The sequence below is a fragment of the Lipotes vexillifer genome, unplaced genomic scaffold, assembly GCF_000442215.2.
Source record: "Lipotes vexillifer unplaced genomic scaffold, Lipotes_vexillifer_v1.1 scaffold11, whole genome shotgun sequence".
NCBI classification, from domain to species: domain Eukaryota; kingdom Metazoa; phylum Chordata; class Mammalia; order Artiodactyla; family Lipotidae; genus Lipotes; species Lipotes vexillifer.
The window spans coordinates 200,376-221,391 of NW_006780364.1; the positions used below are offsets into that span (position 1 = coordinate 200,376).

At 37.6% G+C, this 21,016-nt stretch overlaps 1 protein-coding gene across 2 annotated transcripts; it reads left to right on the top strand.

The window, feature by feature from the left end:
- The first annotated feature begins 214 nt into the window (after positions 1–214).
- SH2D1A (SH2 domain containing 1A) lies at positions 215–19,330 on the top strand. Of its 2 annotated transcripts, none has more exons than XM_007453445.1 (4): positions 215–374; positions 13,420–13,483; positions 18,134–18,278; positions 19,290–19,330. In XM_007453445.1, the coding sequence occupies exons 1-4, from the start codon at positions 238–240 to the stop codon at positions 19,328–19,330; spliced, it is 387 nt and encodes a 128-aa protein (XP_007453507.1). In that variant the 5' UTR covers positions 215–237. The 2 variants fall into 2 exon arrangements, with proteins under 2 accessions (XP_007453507.1, XP_007453508.1); XM_007453446.1 differs by having other exon boundaries at positions 18,134–18,269.
- The last annotated feature ends 1,686 nt before the right edge of the window (positions 19,331–21,016 follow it).

Consider the following 21,016-nt stretch of genomic DNA (forward strand, 5'->3'; position numbering starts at 1 on the left):
GCAATAACCAAGCTGCTAAACTGCTGAGCTGGTTTTAATTGAACCGTGAGAGGGAGGTTTTCAGGCAGGTAGACAACATCCTGTTGTTCGGGCGCTCCCCTCTCTTTTTTGCACATCTGGCTGAACTGGGAGGCGGGTGGCTGACTCGTGTTGGGTTGCGGCGGCAGCAGCAGCAGCAGCGGTGGCATCTGCCCGCTGCCGTTCCACGCCTCGGTCCTCCCAAGAGTTCCCCAGGCCATGGAGGCGGTGGCTGTGTATCATGGCAAAATCAGCCGGGAGACGGGGGAGAAGCTCCTGCTTGCCACGGGTCTGGACGGCAGCTATTTGCTGAGGGACAGCGAGAGCGTCCCGGGAGTGTACTGCCTGTGTGTTCTGTGAGTACATGGTGGGAGCCTCCACTGCCCACCATGCGGCCCCAGGCCCGGCGGATGCCCTTTGGGGTGGGGAAGCGCAGTGCAGAATTTACCTTTGCTGCCAAAAGGACTCAGGCTCCCGATTTCAGTTTTGACCTCTAACAGAGGCCAGCAAGGTGGAGGCCTGCGATGACGGTGGAGCGGCCAGCTTTGGGGCCACCAGCTCCTCAGGGAAGCAGAAGCCTCTCTCTCCAGCTCTCTTGAAATGGCTTTGGAGGTGCCTTCCCAAAGGAACGTCAAATTCAAGGAGAGAAAGAAGACTAAGAAACTGAATCTATTACTTTAGGACATCAATACCAGTGAGGTCAGGATGCAGAGGGAGGGATGTTTCTGAATAAAACCACCTCTCTGGATCTACTTATTGAGTTTTCTTTAGAGGAGTTGGCAGGCAGAGGGGGGTTTCAGAAATAGGGCCTTTCTTGATAAAAGCTTGGACTGACAATAGTCATAAAGGGAATGGAGGGAAAACACCCTTGTATGATTCAGTTTTGCTCTTTACCTAAGCATCTTAGTCTAACACCCCGTTTTGAATCAGAGGCACCTTCATCTTTGCTTCAGGGCTCCAGAGTCAGGCAGATCTGAGACCTAATCTTGTGTTGGTCTGATGCTGACTTTGGCAAGTTAACCTCTCAGCCCCTCAGTTTTCTTGTCCATAAAATGTAAATAATATTACTACCTACCTCATGGGCGTGTGAGGATTAAATGCCATAATGCAGGTAGAAAATTTAGCACTGGACCTGACACATACTAAATGTTCAGTAAAAGTAAGCTGTTGTTGTTGTTGTTATTATATCATTATTATTTTTCAGTCTGTTTCTTTCGGTACTCAGTGTTATTATTATATTCTTTGTTTTTTTCAGTCTACGTCTTTAAGTACTCACAGGGCATTTCTAGGGAAGTACCTAGCTCAATCACTCTTTGTTAGCAGGACAAAAACATCCACGAAAACACCAGCCCTGCACAGTAGCTTCTAGACAGAAACAAAATGAGGGAAAATGCTTGGTAGTAATTTCGGTGTCTGACGATACACTGCAAGGTTTTGAAGTTCTTTCTGGGTCATTGAAGACAGATTGTATTGAGCCTGGTGTTAGAGGATCAACGGTCAAGACATGTTTGTGGCAACTCTCAGGCCACGCTAGATACACTTGTTATAAAAGCTTCCAGGGCAATACGTGCAAGCTACTGAATCTCTTGGGCTCAGATCTTACGTTTTCTTTATATTATTGTTTTTCCCAAGTGGAAACTGGAGACAGTCAGTGAAAGCCAACTAGTATTCCTAGGCTCTTTTCTTATCAAAAGAAGGTGAAGGAGTGAGTAGACTGGTGAAAGGGGCTTCTTTAGGGAAGCTGACAAAGGAGGTAATGGGCCCCTTAACCTAGAGGTAAAAAATAAGGTACAAAAGAAGCCTAGGAAGGGGTGGAAGAGCAGGGGACAGTGTGTGGCAGGATGCTCCTAAGACTTCAGACACACTGGCCTCTTTGTTGTTTCTCGAGCTTGCCAAGCTGCTCCCTGCTTAGGATCTTTGCACTTGACTATTCCTTCTGCCTCTTCCCTCAGAGAGGACTTCCTTGACCATCCTATCTAAAATAAGTGCCCTCTCCCTGTCCCAGTTACACTCCGTCACTTTATTTTTCTTCAGGGAACTTTAAACTATCTGACATTTGCTTGTCTACTTATGTCTTGCTGGGCTTTCCTGCTAAAATGTAATCTCCGTGAGGACAGGGACATTGTCTCCCACACCAGGAGCACAGCCTGGCACGTAACAGGCATTGTGAGGCACGCAATAGGTGCTCAATAAACGTTTTTGAATTAACGAACGAACTGTCAAGACAAATACTGTTCTTTACTGCAGAAAGCTTTTGGGCTGGTATCAGGAGGCCAGGCTGTGGACTCTGGGAAAATCACTCAACTTCTCTGGGTCTTGGTTTCCATATTTGTAAAACAGGAATAGTAATGTGTGTTCTACCCTCGGCATAAGATTACAGTTGGTAAAAGATGCAAGAGAGAAGGATAATCTTAGCCTTTTTCCCACGTAGGCCAGAACCACATAAGGTATTAATTTAGGCAGGTGGGAAATTCTCAAGTTAAGTTCTCACCCAAAGTAAATCTTGCATAAATGCAGTTTTTATGACTCTTAGTTCTCCGTGCACACCTCCTTATGAAGTAGCAGAAAATTGTCAGCAAATTGGGAGTCCCCCTAGCATATCTTTCGATGCGCACACTGAGGCCTCTGAGTCCTGGAGGGTGATGGCCAGACTGCTCCAGAGGAAAGACACGAGGATACATTGCCTTTTATGACAGTTTCTCAGCCTTTTTTGAGCCAAGGATCCCTTTTGATAAACGTAAACATTTCATTTCCTCCTTTTTACTACTACGCTGTAGTAACAAAATCAAATTTTATTTTGAAACAAACCACACACTCATTTTAAACCAAAACATCTATGGTTATGATATACAGCAGAAATAACAATGTAAATGGTGTCATATATATATGAACAGCAAGGTATAGCTAACAAACATATATTTGACTGTAGGGTTCACTCAGAATAGTTTCTCAGTCTGTCTTTTGTTTCTTCTCATTATCCAAGTAGGTTTGGTTGAGCTTCAGTTTCTGTATTTTTATTGTAGAAATAACACATTGCATATGCCTTTCGAACTCTACTTTAAACTATACTTTCTAACTAGGTTTGCTCCTTTCCCCAGTTCTGAACCCCCAATCCTGGCCTTTAGATAAAGCCTTTTCCTCTGTTCATTTTGGGAAATTGAATCTCATAAAGTATTAAAGAAAGTTTCCATTTATAGGATTGCTCACCTTCATTTAAAGCGAGAAGTTTTTCTTCCAATTATTTTCAGTAAGTAAATCTAGATTTTGGTATAAGTCTATTAAAAATAGTTCCTAAACACTTATTCACATTGTAGAGAGTTTTTAAAATGTAGATAATGGAAATGAAGGGAAATCATCTATAGTTTTATAACCTAAAGACAATTATTGTTGAAAATTAAGTGGTTTTTCTTCTGTAGTTTAATAAAACAAATTGCTTTATAAACATATGTGCTCTTACACTATTGTATTCTGCTGCATTTTCCGCTTAATGTGAAAAAAACACATTTATATATAATGTTCTTACAAATGATTTTAAAACATTATTTTTAATGACTTCATGATAGTCCAACCAGTCCAACTATATTTTCCTTAACCAGTCATCTATTTTTAGACATTTGAATCATTCCAGTTTTTTGCTATTATAAATTCTGTCATGATTCATATTTCAATCCATAAAGGTTTCCTTGTATTTATGATGACTTCCTTATAATGAATTTCAAGATGTGCAATTTTTAGATCAGAAAACATGAACAGCTTAAGATTCTTGATGTATACGTGATCACCAAATATTTTTCCCTAAATGGTTATTCCAGTTTATATATATGCTCACCAGTACTGCATGAAAGTGTCTGTCTCACCGCACCATCCCTAGAAATGGGTATTCTTGTTAAAAAAAAAATTCTTCGTGAAATTTGGTGTCTCACTCTTTATTTCGTATTTCTTTAGTGATTGAGTGTCTATTTGGTTGGTAAACTTGTATTTCCTTGTTCATGAATTGGCTCTTTGTGTACCTTGCCTATTTAACCATTTGGATCTTACTGTTTTTCTTAACACATTATGAGGTGGGTTTTTTTGTTTTTTGTTTTTTGTTTTTTGTTTTTTTGTGGTACGCGGGCCTCTCACTGTCGTGGCCTCTCCCGTTGCGGAGCACAGGCTCCGGACACGCAGGCTCAGCGGCCATGGCTCACGGGCCCAGCCGCTCCGCGGCACGTGGGATCCTCCCGGACCGGGACACGAACCCGTGTCACCTGCATCGGCAGACGGACTCCCAACCTCTGTGCCACCAGGGAAGCCCTTTTTTTTTTTAAATGTGTGTTTATATACTAATCCTTGATCTATTGAAAGTATCTTTTCTCAGTTTGGTGTTTGCCATTACTTTTCTTTGACACACAAAAAATTAACATTTTTAGTAGTCAAGTCCGTCACTCATTTTCTTTGTGTTTGACTTCCCCCTTTGCTTCCCAACTTAGAAAGTTCTTTGACCTGCAGAGATGTCATAAAACTTCACTTCAATTTTTGTTTTAAATTTATGGTTTGGTTAGTTTATACTTAACTCTTTAATTCCATTTGGAATTATATTTTTATGTGGAGAAAGGATCTAAGTTGATTTTGTTTCAAAATAGCTAATAATTTATAAATAGAACTTTCATTCCTGATTGATTTATTAGCCTACTTTACTATACATTAAATTCTTACATATAACAGTTACTGTTTCACAGTTATCTATTTGGCTCAATTGATCTATTTATTCTTGTACCACTAGTGCTATATATAGTATGATAATGTTTTAATACATTTAAAAAATTATTTGCTGTTCTTACCTGTTGGTTCTTCAAGATGAAATCTAGAATGATTTTGTTAAATGAAAAAAAAATCCCGTTGGGGTTACCTTAAACTCATTAATAAGTTAAGGAGGAATTGTCATCTTTAAAGAATTTTGTCTTCCTATCCGAAAACCTGATATGTCTCTCCATTTATTAATTTTTTCATTTACATCCATCGGTAGAGGTTTGTAGTTTTCTTCCCATAGGTCTTGCATAGTTTTTGTTGTTTATTTCTAGTTATTGTGGGTATGAATGTATGTGTCTATTTTTTTGTTTCTATCATGAATGGAATCTTTTCCCACTATATTTTCTTTTGCAACAGGAAAGCTACTGACTTTATGGGTTTTTTTTGTATCCATCCAGTATACTAAATGTTCTTATTAATGCAAATAGTTTAAATTTAATTTAATTTAATTTTACTCTTTTTGGTTTTCAAGGTATATCAAGTTTCTTTTCACTAAGGTACATGTGAGCCCTCACATTTCTCCCCTTTTCACCCCTAATGTAGACAGCCATTGGGAAAGTCCTAAATGCCCACTGGGATAGTTTGATGGTGATAAGAGAAAAACAAATTTAAAATATTTAAAATAATTACTTTGAAGAAATAGTTTATTTCTGTACATCCTCTGTACATATCTCAGTTTGCTACTTTTATCTGATGGAAGATTTGGAAAAAGAAATGCTATTATATTCTTTAGCCTCAAGGACACATAATGAAGTCATTTGACATATACGTCTTTAGATAAAAGGATAATTATCTTTTTGTCCTTTAAGATTTAAAGGATGACTGGGAATAAAATGCCTATCAAACAATTGAACTGGAGAAATGGGTGAAGGAACAGTGACAAAATAAAACTCCAGCGTATCAGTTGTAATTGCAGGGAACAGAAGAATGAGAAATTATAAAACTTAGTTAATTTTTGAATACAGTTGGATATGTGTGTTGGCACCGCATTTTTCTTCATGATAATTGAGGCCACTGGAATTACTTTGGATTATCTAAGTACAATCCATTGATGGCAGAGCAAGCCTGAAGGCCAGCCTAGGATTAAATGTGCAATACACAAACCACCAAATGGACAATTCACAGGCTGACTCTGGTTGACAATGTAAATTCAAGTGCTGACTCTGGTTGACAATGTAAAATTAAGTTGCAAGATTAGTCTGAAGACGTCATTTAGTTTAAAGCAAAAGGGAAGCCTAGGTTGACCTCTTTTGGGCTCTCCCCATCTTGTCTCTATGCTTTAACCCCTTCCTTTGCCCTTTCTCTCCGGTCGTAAGGCCAAGCAGACTCCCTCCCTTTTTGAGAACTATGCTTTTGGATTCACCTTAAGATCAATTTGTTAACTCATTCCCTCTGATATAAGAGAGAGGCAGCATAGAAAGATGGTTAAGAGCCCATATCTTACAGCCAGACCCTCTGGGTGTGCATCTCAATTCTGGCCCTTAGCCAGCTATTTTACCTAGAGCAAGTTACTTAAACTTTCTGTCTCAGGTTCCTTATCTGTGGAAAGGGTGACGGCAATAATAATACTACAGTACTTACCTCACAGCCAGACTCTGGGTGTGCATCTCAATTCTGGCCCTTAGCCAGCTATTTTACCTAGAGCAAGTTACTTAAACTTTCTGTCTCAGGTTCCTTATCTGTGGAAAGGGTGACGGCAATAATAATACTACAGTACTTACCTCATAGGGTTGTTATGAGAATTATTGCATGAGTTAACATTTATAAAGTTAATATGTAGTAGGTGTTTGTTAATATAAATAAAAGCTCCATAAATAATTGTGAGACAAAGTTAGACCATTGTATGAGTACATAAATAACACGTTCTGTGGCACTTCAAGGGAAGAAGAGATTATATTTATTGTCATGACTCATCGAAACTGGTATTACATAGTTTTACCATCAGACTTGAAGCTGAATGACTTTTGATGGTTCTGAAAATTCAAATTCACTGAAAGAATGAAGACTGGGCCATAGGAAATTCGAAAACTTCTTGGATCAGAGTGGCTTTCTATAGGATGCCATTCCTCTGGGTATAAAAGCTCCAAAATATTTGTTAAAAAAACAGTCACATTATAATTGTGCCTTGAATTTTGCATTTAACATTCGTTTGTATAGACATAGACAGCCTGGGCACTAGCTTGCTTTATTTGTGGTGTCACGAAGAAGTCAGATGTACCTAAACCTTTTCTTTTGTGTAGTCCTTGAAGTGGTATAAAGAAGGAATTGATGTGGTTTTGTCAATTGTAAAGCAAGATCTGTCCCCAACGCTGACCCTTTGAGAAAAGAAAAAATAAGTCAGGTTGCTTTCTTCTTGTCTCTTTCTAACCAGAACACTTTTTTAAGAGTTGGGGACAGCTTTTGAAAAACTAAAGGCAAATTTTAATATTAGCAGGGACTGAATCAACATATGCTTTATAGTCATTAAAATGCAAAATATATTTTTTAAAGAAATTAATTTTTTAAGAAAATTAATTAATGGCAACAACAACAAAAATCTCTATTGTTTTCTACCAATTATTTATTTTCTAGATTTTTTCATGATAAATTTAAAATTCCAGGCTTATCATCAAGTGTGACAAAAAGGTTTGATGGAGGAAGGAGGTTAAAATTACACTACATTCTTGGTTTGTCTATATTAATGGGGAGTCAGAGGAAAAATAATCCTAAGAGGGATGTAACAGTTTTTAAAGACGAATGATATTTTTCTGATTTGTGATTTGCTTAGGCTAGATTTGTAAAGCTCCAAATTGTAATTTTACTTCTGTTTCTTTAAAAAAATGTTGCTAGTCACTTGTATAACTTTATAAGGGAAATTACAAGACTTCCCTGGTGGCCCAGTGGTTAAGACTCGGTGCTTCCACTGCAGGGGGCACGGGTTCAATCCCTGGTTGGGGAACTAAGATCCTGTGTGCCGTGGCGTGGCCAAAAGAAAAAAAAAAGGAAAATTAATATGCAAGGATACATTTATATTAGTTTAAATTTACTTCTAGTTTATATACATATGGGGATAGTTTTGAACAGTAATCAGAGTGGCAGCTCTCCTTGTGTCCACTTCTTTCACATACCATCATTTTATATCGACATGGTCCAGGTGTTTAAAATTTTTTGAAAAATGTAGCTCTCTAATACCTTTGAACTTTGGTATAGTTTTGAACCATTCTTTCTGCTGCCGTTTCCTTATTTTGAGTAACATTCCTTAGGTTAATTCCATTTTTCATTATTAAAATAGAACTACTATGAAAATCTTTGTCAAATTGCTTTTGCCATTTGATTCCTTAGAGTGTATGAAGATAAAGAAGGTCATTAGGTAAAAATACGCACAGTTTTATGGCTCTTGTTATAATTTGTCAGTTTATTTCCTAAAAGAGTGATTTTTCAGTGGACAGGGAGAGAGTATGTGTAGTTTGGAAAAAACATAATCAATATTTTCATTTACTTTTGTATTATAGAATTATTGTTTCATAATACAAGCTACAGAAAACAAAACTATGAAATCTTGTTGGGGAAGAGGGAGTAAAAAGTTCAGAAACACTGTTCTGTGAAGACCAAAAGCATTGAAAAAGCTTCAGCTTTCATTTAAATAAAATTTCATTCTTAAAACATAGACTAAAAAAAAAAATTGAGTGACTATGGGGGTGGTGAAAGAAGCCAGCTTGACTTTGGAGAAATTGCCATCAATATTCCCAATGAGGTGTGAGCATTTTCCATGCATTTTAATCAATCCTTCTGTAACTTTAATGTTCCTACAAATCATCTGGAAATGTTGTTAAAACGCAGATTCTGACTCAGCAATTCTGGAGTGGGGCCTGAGATTCTACATTTCTAGCAAGGTCCTGGGTGATGCACTGTTATTACCCTGGGAACATAATTTGAATCGCACTGTTTTAAATCTCTTCCATCAGTGATATATGAGAGTATATCAACGAGAGTTGGCTACAGGGGATCTTTGGTCAGTGACTTCAGCAACTTGGAAGTGGAAGAGATGAACTGCTGGCTTGTTTGAGGGGTGAAACAATTTTGCTCATTCAGAAATTTGAGGAGTTGTGGGGTAGGAGATTGTTAAAATTGGATGGGTTAATCACAAGGAGCTTTATGTGCCACTAGTACCAGGTTGTTCAAGACTGAAGGAGGTAAGGACTTTTGAAGTGGTACTCAGGTTCCTGCTGCTTAACTGAAAGTGCGATAAGATCAGATTCGTTAGGAAATCATTTTCAAAACAGACTCATTTATTTTGACTAAATGAGGCTGAATGGTAGTAGGGAGATAGATTCATTGTATCTTTTAGAAACCCACTGTTTGAGAAAGTGGAAAACTGGTTGCCTATGATTTTGTTTGCATCGTTGCTGAAATTTTAAATAATGCATTTCCACAACACCTTTAATGATACTGAATTATTGCCATTAATCTCTTCCCATAGGGAAAATGGAACTAAAGGCCTATGCTATTTCCCCGCTCCTACCTCCATTTTGCTGTGTGACTTTTTTTTTTTTTTTTTTTTTTTTTTTTTTTTTTGGCCCCTTGTGAGTAGCTGTTGCAACTACTCAACGCTGCCATGGGAGTGTGAAAGCAGCCAGAGATAATATTAAATGACTGAGCATAGCTCAATCATTTTTTCTTTTCCTTTGGCCGTGCCGTGCGGCTTGTGCTTGTGGGTCTCCCCGACCAGGGATTGAACCCGGGCCCTGGCAGTGAAAGCACCGAGTCCTAACCACTGGACTGCCAGGGAATTCTCTGCTGTGCGACTTTAAGAAAACCACTTAAACCCTTATATTTGGAGTTCCCATGGTGAAAAATGGAAATCAAAGCTCTTGCTTTGTTCCCTGTAGCGTACTTACTGAAATCAGTGAGGTACATTTCAATTGCTTAAAAAAACAGAAGACTTTACAATGTAATGTTTTATATTTATTTAGCATATTATATATGCTAAAAAGTATACTATATGCATATATCAAGCTATTTCATATATGATCTAAATATTCTGGCAAACCTTTATAACAAAAATGAAACATTTCCTGTAATTGCACCAGCAAATTAAATTGACCCTTTTTTGGGTTTCACAAATCGAATGAACGTGATTAGGGTGTTTTAGACCTAATTTTTTCATCCTTTAGGTAATAGTACTGATGGATAGTGATTAAAAATATAGTAATTTAATCCACATAAAGACTTTTAGTTCTATAGGGGATTGATGGTAAGTGAGGTCAGTTACTCAAGCTTGACCCTGTTTGAGATACTTTAGGTTCTTTTAGGTTTAAACACATTTAATTTTACCAGACTTTAGCATGTATTTTTTTTCTTGTTTTAAAAAATTTTTTCGCTGCACCATGCTGCATATGGGATCTTAGTTCCCCAACCAGGGATGGAACCTGCGCCCCCTGTATTGGAAGCGTGGAGTCTTAACCACTGGACTGCCAGGGAAGTCCCAGCATGTATTCTAATCAAAGATATATTTTGACCCAAACTTGTGCCAAAGAATAGCAATCAGAAAATGTCTGAAATAAAACTCTGTGAAGATTCAGATTCATAATTTGAAGTAATTCAGCATAAAGTTTACCATACTTTTCTAGGAAGCAAAGGTTTGTTAGGCAAGTTAAGTAGCAGTACCATAGATACTAAAATATAATAAATAATCTATATCCATTAACAGTGTGGGGATCAAAAGCCAGGTCTCTACAGTCAAAGATGCCTGATTTAAATCCCATCTTTGATGCTTGATTTGTAGTGTGGCTTTGGTTACTTAACTTCTCAAAGTCTCAGTTTCCTCATCTATAAAATCAATTTCACAATATAAAGTTCATAAGATTACTGTGAGGCCCAAAAGAGATAATGCATGTGCTGTGGGCTGAATTGTGTCCTTGTCAAATTCATGTATTGAAGCCCTAACTCCCAATGGGGATGTACTTGGAAATAGGGCCTTTAAGAGGTAATTTAGGTTAAATGAGATCATAAGGGTGGGTCCCTAATCCAATAGCGTTCTGACCTTATGAGAAGAGAGAGAGCACCCTCTCTCAATGAATGCACACAAAGAAAAGGTCATGTGAGCACACAGCAAGAAGGTGGCTGTCTACAAGCCAAGAGAAGAGGCCTTGGAATGAAACCTATGTTGCTGGCACCTTGATCTTGGACTTCCAGCTCCAGAACTGTGAGAAAATAAATTTCTTTGGTTTAAGCCACCCAGCCTATGGTATTTTGTTATGACAGCCTGAGCCGACTAGTACAGATTTTGGTACTCAGAAGTACAGTGCTGCTGTAACAAATGCCTAAAAATGTGAAAGTGGCTTTGGAACTGGGTCATGGGTAGAGGCCAGAGGTGTTTGTGGAGGTGCATGCTAGAAAAAGCCTAGCAATACTGTGAACACAGTATTGGTAGAATGATGGATGTTAAAGGTCATTCTGATGAGGTCTCAGATGGAAATGAGGAACGTGTTGTTGGAAACTAAAGGAAACGCCATCCTTAATTATAAATGGCAAAGAACTTGGCTGAACCGTGTTCTAGTATTTTGTGGAAGGTAGAACTTGCAAAGTAGATATTTAGCTGGAGGGCTTTCTAAGCAAGGTGTTGAAGGAATAGCTTGGTTCCTCCTGACTACTTATAATAAAATGCAAAAGGAGAGACATGAATTGAAGAAGGAATTGTTAAGCAAAAAGAAACCAGAATACAAAGATCTGGAAAATTCTCAGCCTACTCATATGGCAAAAAATGAGGAAGCTTGGTCTGGAGAGAATACCAAGGGAATGGCTGGATAATCACTCCTTAAAGAGATTGCCCATGATGTTAACTAGTCATCTCAACAGAAGCCAGGAATAGAGTTTGGACCAAAGCATCAGAGACACTGTCAGTTTGGGCCAAAGGGAATAGGACAGGACAATAGTGCAATTTGGCTGCAAACATGCTTTATCTTTCAAGAAAATGGAAGAATGATCCTGAAGTTGTTTCAGAGATCATCAGGGTTACCACTCCCACCACAGGCCCAGAGTGCCTAAGCCCAGGTGGGCAAGGCTGCTTCCACCTAGATTTCAAAGGTGGGATCAGCTGCCCAACTGAGCCAAGTGGGTGGGGCTGCCCCTGCAGAGCCATGGGGGTGACAGTGCCACCCAGTGGGCCTGGAGGGCAGAGCGTCAATCCAAAAAGGGTTATTCTCAAGCATTAAGATCTAATGGAATTTGCCTTATGAGATTTCGGACATTTTGGGGACCCGTCACCCCTTTTCCCCTTCCGATATCTCCCTTTTGGAATGGGAATATCTGTCCTATGCTTGTCTTCCTGTATTTTGGAAGCACGTGACCTGTCTGGTTTCGCAGGCTCACAGCTGGAGCAGAATTTTGCCTCAGCAGCAGTCATATCCCCAAGTCTCACCTGTATCTCATTAGATGATATTTAGAAGAGACTTCGGACTTTATTTAGACCTCAGAGTTGATGCTGGAATGTGTTTAAGACTTTTAAGGCTGTTGGGATGGAATGAATGTATTTTGTATGTGAATTTGGAGGTACCAGTGTTGGAACGCTATGGACTGAATCATGTACCCTCTCCCCTCATATTCATATGTTGAAGCTCAACCCCCGATGTGGCTGTATTTGGAGATAGGCCTTTAGGATGTAATTAAGGTTAAACAAGGTTGTAAGGATGGAGCCCCAATCCAATAGGACTGGTGGACTTATAAGAAGAGAGATCTCTCTCTTCACACACACACACATACAAAGAAAAGGTCATGTGAACACAGCTAAAAGGTGGCTGCCTACAAGCCAAGAGTAGAGGCCTCAGAATAAAACCTATGTTACTGTCACCTTGATCTTAGATTTCCAGCCTCCAGGGCTGTGAGAAAATAAATTTCTTTTGTTTAAGCCACACAGACTGGTATTTTGCTATGGCAGCCTGAGCAAACTAATACAACATGTAAAACTCTTGGCATGTAGTAGAAATCAACTATACAGATATACAATATGCGTACACAGTGAATAATGGGGGAAAACGTTTACCCCATCTAAAAGGACAAGCTTATTTCAAGTACTTTAGCAGGACTCCTTTTTAATTTGAATTACTATTAGTACTATATTATAATGTATTATAAAGTTATATAGTAATAGTAATATCATAGGAATATACCACATTTATTATATTTATAATTAATATTATTATTATTATTAAGTGGGCCTGATAGTACCTTATCCCCAGTGAAATGTTTTCGCCTTAAGGCTCTGTATGTACTCAAAAAATAATATTACTGTGCTTTGTTGAATCTGTTTAATAATTCATAAGTTTTACCAATTACAACAGGTCTCTAGTTTCTTTCTGTCCCAACAGTCTCTCACCCTGACAAATCCTTAGAAGTGTGAGCTCCCTCGTTTGAAAAAAAATGAAAAGATAAAGAAGGCGTACTAGAAACTGTGATTAGCTAGATATAATATGCAAGCAAGTTAGATTCCACAGGCTTTTCTTTCTATGAATGCAGTGGTGCAATATACGTGTGTCCCAGTATATGTATCATTTATATGTAATAGTTAAAGCTCAAATTTAGAGCATCCATTGTTCTTTCGGAATTTTTCAGTAATGGAAGTTTATTCTTTCACAGGTATCAAGGTTACATTTATACATACCGAGTGTCCCAGACAGAAACAGGTTCTTGGAGTGCTGAGGTATAGCTCTTTTATTTATTTTTGCTTCTGGGGGTATCAGGGAGGTATTTGAAATTTAGACTGCTTTTATAAAAGAGCTGTCAAATCCTACATTCCCCAAATATTCATCAGATTCAAATCACTAAAGCTCCAATCCAAAATTGTTCATGGATCATTAAGAAGCCTTTAGAGAATTTTGGTCCCAGTTCTGTTCAGCCACCACTGTATGGAGTGGCCTCACTTTGGGGGAAAGATAACAAAGTTAAAGGATTGTGTCAAACTTTTAGTGCCTATGTGAAATTTTAGAAAGCGTATCAAAAATATATAAAAAAATCAAATCGACAATTATTTACCAAATGATACTAATGCAAGTGTTGGTTCTATGGGGGATTAAACAACATGACTCCTGTTTTCTAACAGCCTGTAAGATCCTTGAGAGATACAACATGAATTAAACAGCAATGTGAGAGCCTGGTGTTTGCTGTCAGGTGGATGTGTGTTCCAGGTCTTATCTACCCCCAACCCCTTTCTGAGAGGTCTATGACCTTGGGTAGGTTACCTAATTTTTCTTTGAACCAGTTTCTTCATCTGTAAAATAAGCCTAAAAATAGTCCCTTACTCATAGGCCTCATTTTGAAGATTAAATGAGATAATGCATACAAAGAAAGCTCTTAGTCACAGGACTAGCAAGCAAGCCCTCAAAAATGGGAACTCACCCAAGTTGCTGAACAATACGATTGTATATAGTCAAGCGCTATCTAGCACAAGCACTTGAAGAAGAGAGAATTTTCCAAGTATTAGGGTAATCAAGGCTGCTCTTCTGTGGAGGCGGGACTCCCAGCTTAGCCATATGGGAAGGACAAGGATAGGTAGAAAAGAGAGAGAGGGAACATTCCAGTGACTCTTAAGCTATGCTCCGCAAAATCCTAAAGTTCTTTCATTTGAGTGCCTTGGAGTTGCCCAGGGGGTTACAGAAGGATAGGAGGATGTGTGGGTATGCTTTGGGTCCCCAATTTGTCTTTAATCTGAGCAGTCCCTTTTATTTTGCTTACCAACTGAGGCTCTGAGAAAGATTTCATTAGAAAAATGGGTTCTTATGGCTTTGAAAACATTTGAAAGTCACAGTACCGTTGCAAGAAATGCCTGTAAAGTGAATCTCTTTCCACATACCAGGGTAGTATCAATCTATTACCATGCTAGCAAAGTAGAGGGCTCTACAGTGGAAACTTGTGACTTCAAATGCTTTCTCTGATTTCTGACTCTTTATGAAAACAGTCCGTCTTTATAATGAAAGGACTTCATTATGAGCTGTTTGAAAACGTAAACGCTAATATCAACCTCTATTAATAACTCAATCAATCTATGCATTTAAGAAACTCTGAAGTCTAGACTTAAAAAAAAAAAGTAAAACAGCTCTAACCTTTACAGGTGCACTGGTGAACTAGAAAGCACAAATTGCAGACTACAAATGTTTTGAACTACTGAGATGAATTAGGGCAAGTTTTCAAACACATTGTTGCTTTATATCAGGATAATTGATGCTACCATTCTAATTAGAGGAAAAGCAGTACTATTTCTAATCAAAACTGTTTATACCCCGTTTATTTTAAAAAGTTCTCTGCATCACTGCAGAGATGATTGAATAGGATCTTAAATTTCATTTATTATGAGGAATAGTAGTGTATGATATATACATATATAGTTGTATATAATTTGACCAGAAATAGCCCTTCTCCCTAGAGAAGTAACCTTCAGCTGCTGAAGAATATTCTTTATGGAAAGGATCTTAAATTAGTAGGGCTTAGGTAATGTTTTCTTTAAACTTGTTTTCTTCCATTTCAAGTATAACATCATACGCAGATTGTTACATGTTTGTGATCATGTTAGGGAAGAAAGGGCTTATTGAACACAAATGCTCTCTCATTCTGTTGTCTGGTCTGACCCGTTTATCTAATAATATTGTAATTATCTGCACCAAGAGAGCAGAAGATTGGCATGTTTTCTCCAAAGGAAAACAGTTAAAAAAAAAAAAACTCTTAAGATTTATTTTTGAAATGCATATTGCATTTTTTTCCTATCTACTAAATTTGCCTTCTAGTTATGTTTTCCTATGGTGAATATTAAACTAGTGTGTATTCTCAGAGCTCATATCATCTGACTGGAAGAAATTTCTCTAGAGCACATTGAAGACCAGCTATGATCCAAAGCATGTTTCCATGGATAACTGTATGGGAAATGTGCAAATTTGAACAATAGCTGAGTTCAGTGACAGGATGGGAGATGTCAGCGGTACAATTCTTGTGGTAAATGTACTTTCAAAATGGGGTAAATAACGGATAATTTATATTGCTCTTCGGAACAATGCTTTAGTTTGCCACATTGCGGGAAAAATCTTGACAGTAGCACTAAATTTTCTGTGCAAAGATTGTGCTAGAAATCTAGGTATGTCTGCAGTTTGTTTCAAAGAGTGGAGTGAAATTGGACCCTGGATCCACTGAACTACGAAAGACACATATTATGTGATTTTCTAGCTTTAGGTAGATTTTTAGGTTTTATCATTGCCTAGTATATTAATTTATCTCATGTGACTCAGGCTAAAATTTTGCCAAATTGTTAATCCAGAGAATTCCACATACAGTCACCTATCATTTATTAACATGTTCATTGTCTGCGGTACATTGTAAAAAATGTACTAACATCCCCCTGCTGACTTCAGTGCTTTTGGGCTTTTCTGGATATTTGATCATCAGTAGATCAGTGGGTGTTAAATAATTTTACTTATTGACCTAAGCAAAGCACTATAAATTCAGTCAGTTATTCGCCAATGCAACATTGCATGCCAAATTCAAATTGCTTTTTTACATTCAGTGCTATTATTCCTCTCCATTGGCATGGAGAATCAAGTGTTAACTGCATACAAATCCTCATAAAAATGATGCTTCTGTTGATAAATGGTTTTACAAGCCACAAGAACAGGTAAAAAGATGTGTGGTTTGAAATCTTTCCACGCCGGGGGAGTGGATTAGTTTCTTTTCTGGTTGGTGACTCTAACTTCACTAGAACCTGTTTGGTCTCTAATCTGCCTAATCTGAAAGGCAAGAGACTGGGTCCTGGGATCTAGAGCCAGTTCTGCCTCTGATTATCTGTGTGACCTTGGGCAAGCTGAATTATCTCTTTGTATTTCCATTTTCTTATCTGTCAAATGGGAGTAGCCAAATCAGCCAATAACTGCCAGGAGATGGAAAAGTGCTTTGAAAAATGAAAAAGTACTCTAAGGAAGACATAAGGAGGTTATTTTGTGCCTATGGCCTGCCTTTGACATTTGGAGATTCTATCCTGGAGCCAAAGAACTGTTTGGACCCCTGTAAGAATGGCCATATTATTTTGGATGAGGTCTCAATGGAGCTCTGGGAAGGTGTTTTGGAGCTGAGTGGGAGAGTATTCTGTATCTACTGAGTAGCTGTGTGAGCCTATGAGCTGACACTAATTAAAAGCTAAAAAGAAGTTTTTCAGTGTTTTCAATGAAAAACTCTTTACCCCAGTGTAGGAAATGACCAAGAGTTATAGTGGACAGTCTTTAGCATTTTGTCTAGCTGACACACGTCTGTATGCCAGCCTTCATGTTTTCTCATTAAATGCTAACAAACAAATAGCTCCCACCTCAAAAACTTTCTAGATGGAATAGCTGAAAAACAGCTTTCTAAAAAAACTGGTCATTGTTCAATTGCTTATAGCAATACTATTTTATTTCACGTAAAATGACAGTTTTGAGCTGACGCTTAAATCTTGGCTCATAAGCTTTTGCAGGAAATTGTTGTTGATTTCAAGTAGTGTCTTTACAAGAGAATTCATGTCAGGAGAGGAGTACATTTTAATAGTCACCTGCAAATAATGGTCCCTTCAAAACCAAACAAATACATAAAGGTGACCTTAGTCTTTCATTTTCGTGTCGTAGAGAAAACCTTGTCACAGTGAAGTGTTGACATAAAGAGCAGTTTGGGGGAGGATAGGGAAGTTTCCCAAGGAGGAAAAAATTTAATGTGTAGGATGAGGCAGGACATATCGTGAAGTGAAAGAGGGTGAGGACTGACTAGCCCTGCATTGTGTGCCTCATAACAGCCCGTTTTTAATTTTCTGTGTAGCATTTTATATTGTGGAATGATGGCAGGGAGGATGGGTTGTAGTTGTTGTTTTATTTGTTTGTTTGCTTTTTTTTTTTTTTTTTTTTTTTTTTTTTTTTTTTTTTTTTTTTTTTTTTTTTGGTTCTTTAGGCTTTTTATTAATGACCTGTAGGATCTGTGTTTTTTCTCTGTTTAACTGCATCCTCTCTGTTGGTGAATTCATTGTGGGTAATGGCCTGTATACCCTTAGAGGTTCGGGATGTATGATGGGTAGCAGGCAGGAAGGGCAGGGCGATGAGCAGCAGCTTGTACAAACTAATACCACCCTCGGGAGAACTGAAATGACAGCTCATTAGCTCCTCTTGCAGGGAAATTCAGCCAACCAAAGTAAGCTCTTCTAGAGTGTTGTTTTTCCTTCTCCCTTATGTTTTCAAATATTTGAACAAGTTACACAAATGTTACCTCTCTAAGCAGCCCTTGCACATTTTGTAGGCCCTTTTTGTATCATTATGAGGTAGATGAATAATCTACTTGGCCTTTTATTTTCCAGACAGCACCTGGGGTACATAAAAGATTTTTCCGGAAAATAAAAAATCTCATTTCAGCATTTCAGAAGCCAGATCAAGGTATTGTAATACCTTTGCAGTATCCAGTTGAGAAGAAGCCCTCAGCTAGAAGTACACAAGGTGCTACAGGTATGGTTTACTGTTTATTTTTGACAGGTTTGGAAGCTTAGGGCTATGAGTCACCCTAGTCATAAACATATAGTTATAGAAAAATGCAATGAGAAAGAAGATGGAGCCAGCAGCCCCAGTGAGAGGGGGCTATTCACATACTATGATTTCCACATGCTATACTGTAAACTTTTAATAAAACTCTGCAAAACTATAAAAAATTCTATGAGCCCACAACATTTTAATCTCTCTTATCCCGTCTTGTTTTCCCCAGCCTGTTTTGTCGCTCCATGAGTACCATTTCACTTCACTAATTCAGACACAAATAATTTGAAAGATGGGACAATTCAGAGAACATCTGGACTTGTCCTTTACTTTTGCTTATTATCAGGTAGTGTCTTCCCTTCAGGGATGGAAAGGCTAATGTTAGCTTGGTCCACGTGATCCCGATTTCTGAGTTTGTGGTGCTTGAATTAATAAAATTTTATTGTAGCAAAGGAAAGGAAGTTAGTAGACTTTATTTTTCCACTAGCGCAAATTGGTACATCTCCTGAGCAAAGCTATTTTAGTGGACATGTCAAGCTAATCACCGAATACTAGCCAATGTCCTCAGCTGTCAGATTTGTGATAGTTGATATCTATTGAAAGGGGTTAATCATCTGTCTTGAGTAAGAGGATACGCGTTGATTGAAACAATAAATATTTATGATAAAATAAAATGAGTTGTTATTTCCTTTTCTGACAGGGACCCAGGCTCAGGCATAAACTGACAATTAGACTCAGACTCAAGTGGCGAATTAAATTAATGAGTAGTTAGCTTTTTTAAAAGAAATGTAAATAGAATTCCAATTTACAAATTGGCTCAGTATGCCATTCTCTATAACAGTTTTAAATACTTGTTGCTTGAGCTATATCATTGGGTTGTATCTTTGTGAACTTCATGCAGTTGGAAATTTTATGTTTGAGTTAACCTGTAATTTTAATAGCTTGTAAGTTTATCTCTTCTTGATTTTTGTTATTATTTTTCTTTAGGGAGAAGAGAAGATCCTGATGTCTTCCTGAAAGCACCATGAAGAAAAATAAAACACACCTTGTACTTTATTTTCAATAATTTAAATATATGCTAAGTCTTATATATAATTGATAATACAGTTCAGTGAGCTACAAAAGTATTTCTGAAGCCATCATAGTCCTGTAATGGAAGCATCTACAGCATGATGTTAAAGCTGAAATGGACTTTTCGGATAATGAGGAGCTTTGAAATGAGGATTGGGGAAAAATAATTCCACAGGTTATTTTCAGTTATTGTATTTACAAATGGGAAATGACTTAAAACATGATACTTTATAAAAGATTAATGTCAATTCTTGCCAAATAGAAATAAAAATAATCCTCAGTTTTTCTCAAAAGCACCATTTTTAGTGAAATATTATTTGATAGCTACTGATTTTAAAAAAGTCTTGTTTGATTATATGGCAGGAAGCTGGTTCGTATCCCTCGTCTTTGTCATGTGCGGTTCTACATTAGGTTTTATGCTCTCCAACAGCTATAGTGTTATAGGCTCTCTGGGGATATATGAAGCTGTGCACTGTGTGCTAAAAACAAGTACTAGATAGAGAGTGAAGAATTTCTGTTTAATTCTGAAAGCGACCTTCTTGCCTAGTGTTCTGACGTTGGACAGTAAAATCCACAGACCGATCTGTAGTTTAAAATTCCCGTAATTTAAAATATGCTCTAAATGTTTATTATATTTGATGCTATAGGATTTGAAATTATATTACAAATCTGATGAAGTGGACTTTTATTCTTTTCATTTACCTCTGCCCCAGTAGTTGTCACTCCATGTAAAAACAGCAGCTGCGGCTCATCAGCCGTGGCTCATGAGTAGCTGATTTACAAGCAGTCTCCCTATCAGGTGGCCCTACAAGACCATTGGAAGCTTACAGGTTACATTAATTTTTAACAATTCCAAGTAATTGTAACCTAAGTGAGAGCCAAGATCGTAGGCAGTGATGGGTATTGGTATTTTCTTCTCACATATATATTTTCATGACTCTTACAATTCAATTATATGTCGAGTTGCTTCGGGCCTCATAGAATTCATTCACTCAGCAAACACAATAGGCACAAGGGGGTAGAGAAGTAAAAACACCTGGCCTCCACGCTCAGGTAGCCCCCTGCCTAGTTGGACAAGAAAACAATAGCAATAAAAGACAATAAAAGAAAATAACAATAAAAGACAAGAAAATAACAATAAAAGGTGATAAGTACATGGTAAGTCAGGGTCCCAACATGTAGGTAGATCTTTTTTTTTTTTAAAGGTTCTACTTCATTTATAGTTATTATAAAATATTGGCTATATTCCCTGTATTGTACAATATATCCTTGTAGCTTATTTTATACAGAATAGTTTGTACCTCTTAATCCCCTACCCCTATATTGCTCCTCCCCCCTTCTCTATCCCCACTGGTAATCAATAGTTTGTTCTCTATACCTGTGAGTTTGCTTCTTTCTTAAAATATTCACTAGCTTGTTGTATTTTTTAGATTCTACATATAAATGATATCACACAGTATTTGCCTTTCTTTGTCTGACTTATTGCACTTAGCATAATACCCTCCAAGTCCATCCATGTTGTTGCAAATGGCAATATTTCCTTCTTTCTTATGCCTGAGTAGTAGTCCATTGTATATATATATATATATATATATATATATATATATATATATATATATATATATATATATAACACCTTTTTT

What these genes read in the sequence shown, in the direction of transcription:
- SH2D1A (XM_007453445.1), top strand. Translation starts at nt 238, where the DNA reads ATGGAGGCGGTGGCTGTGTATCATGGCAAAATCAGCCGGGAGACGGGG. An exon ending in GTGTACTGCCTGTGTGTTCT is followed by an intron (nt 375 to 13,419) that starts GTGAGTACATGG and finishes ATTCTTTCACAG; the next exon opens with GTATCAAGGTTACATTTATA. An exon ending in AAGTACACAAGGTGCTACAG is followed by an intron (nt 18,279 to 19,289) that starts GTATGGTTTACT and finishes ATTTTTCTTTAG; the next exon opens with GGAGAAGAGAAGATCCTGAT.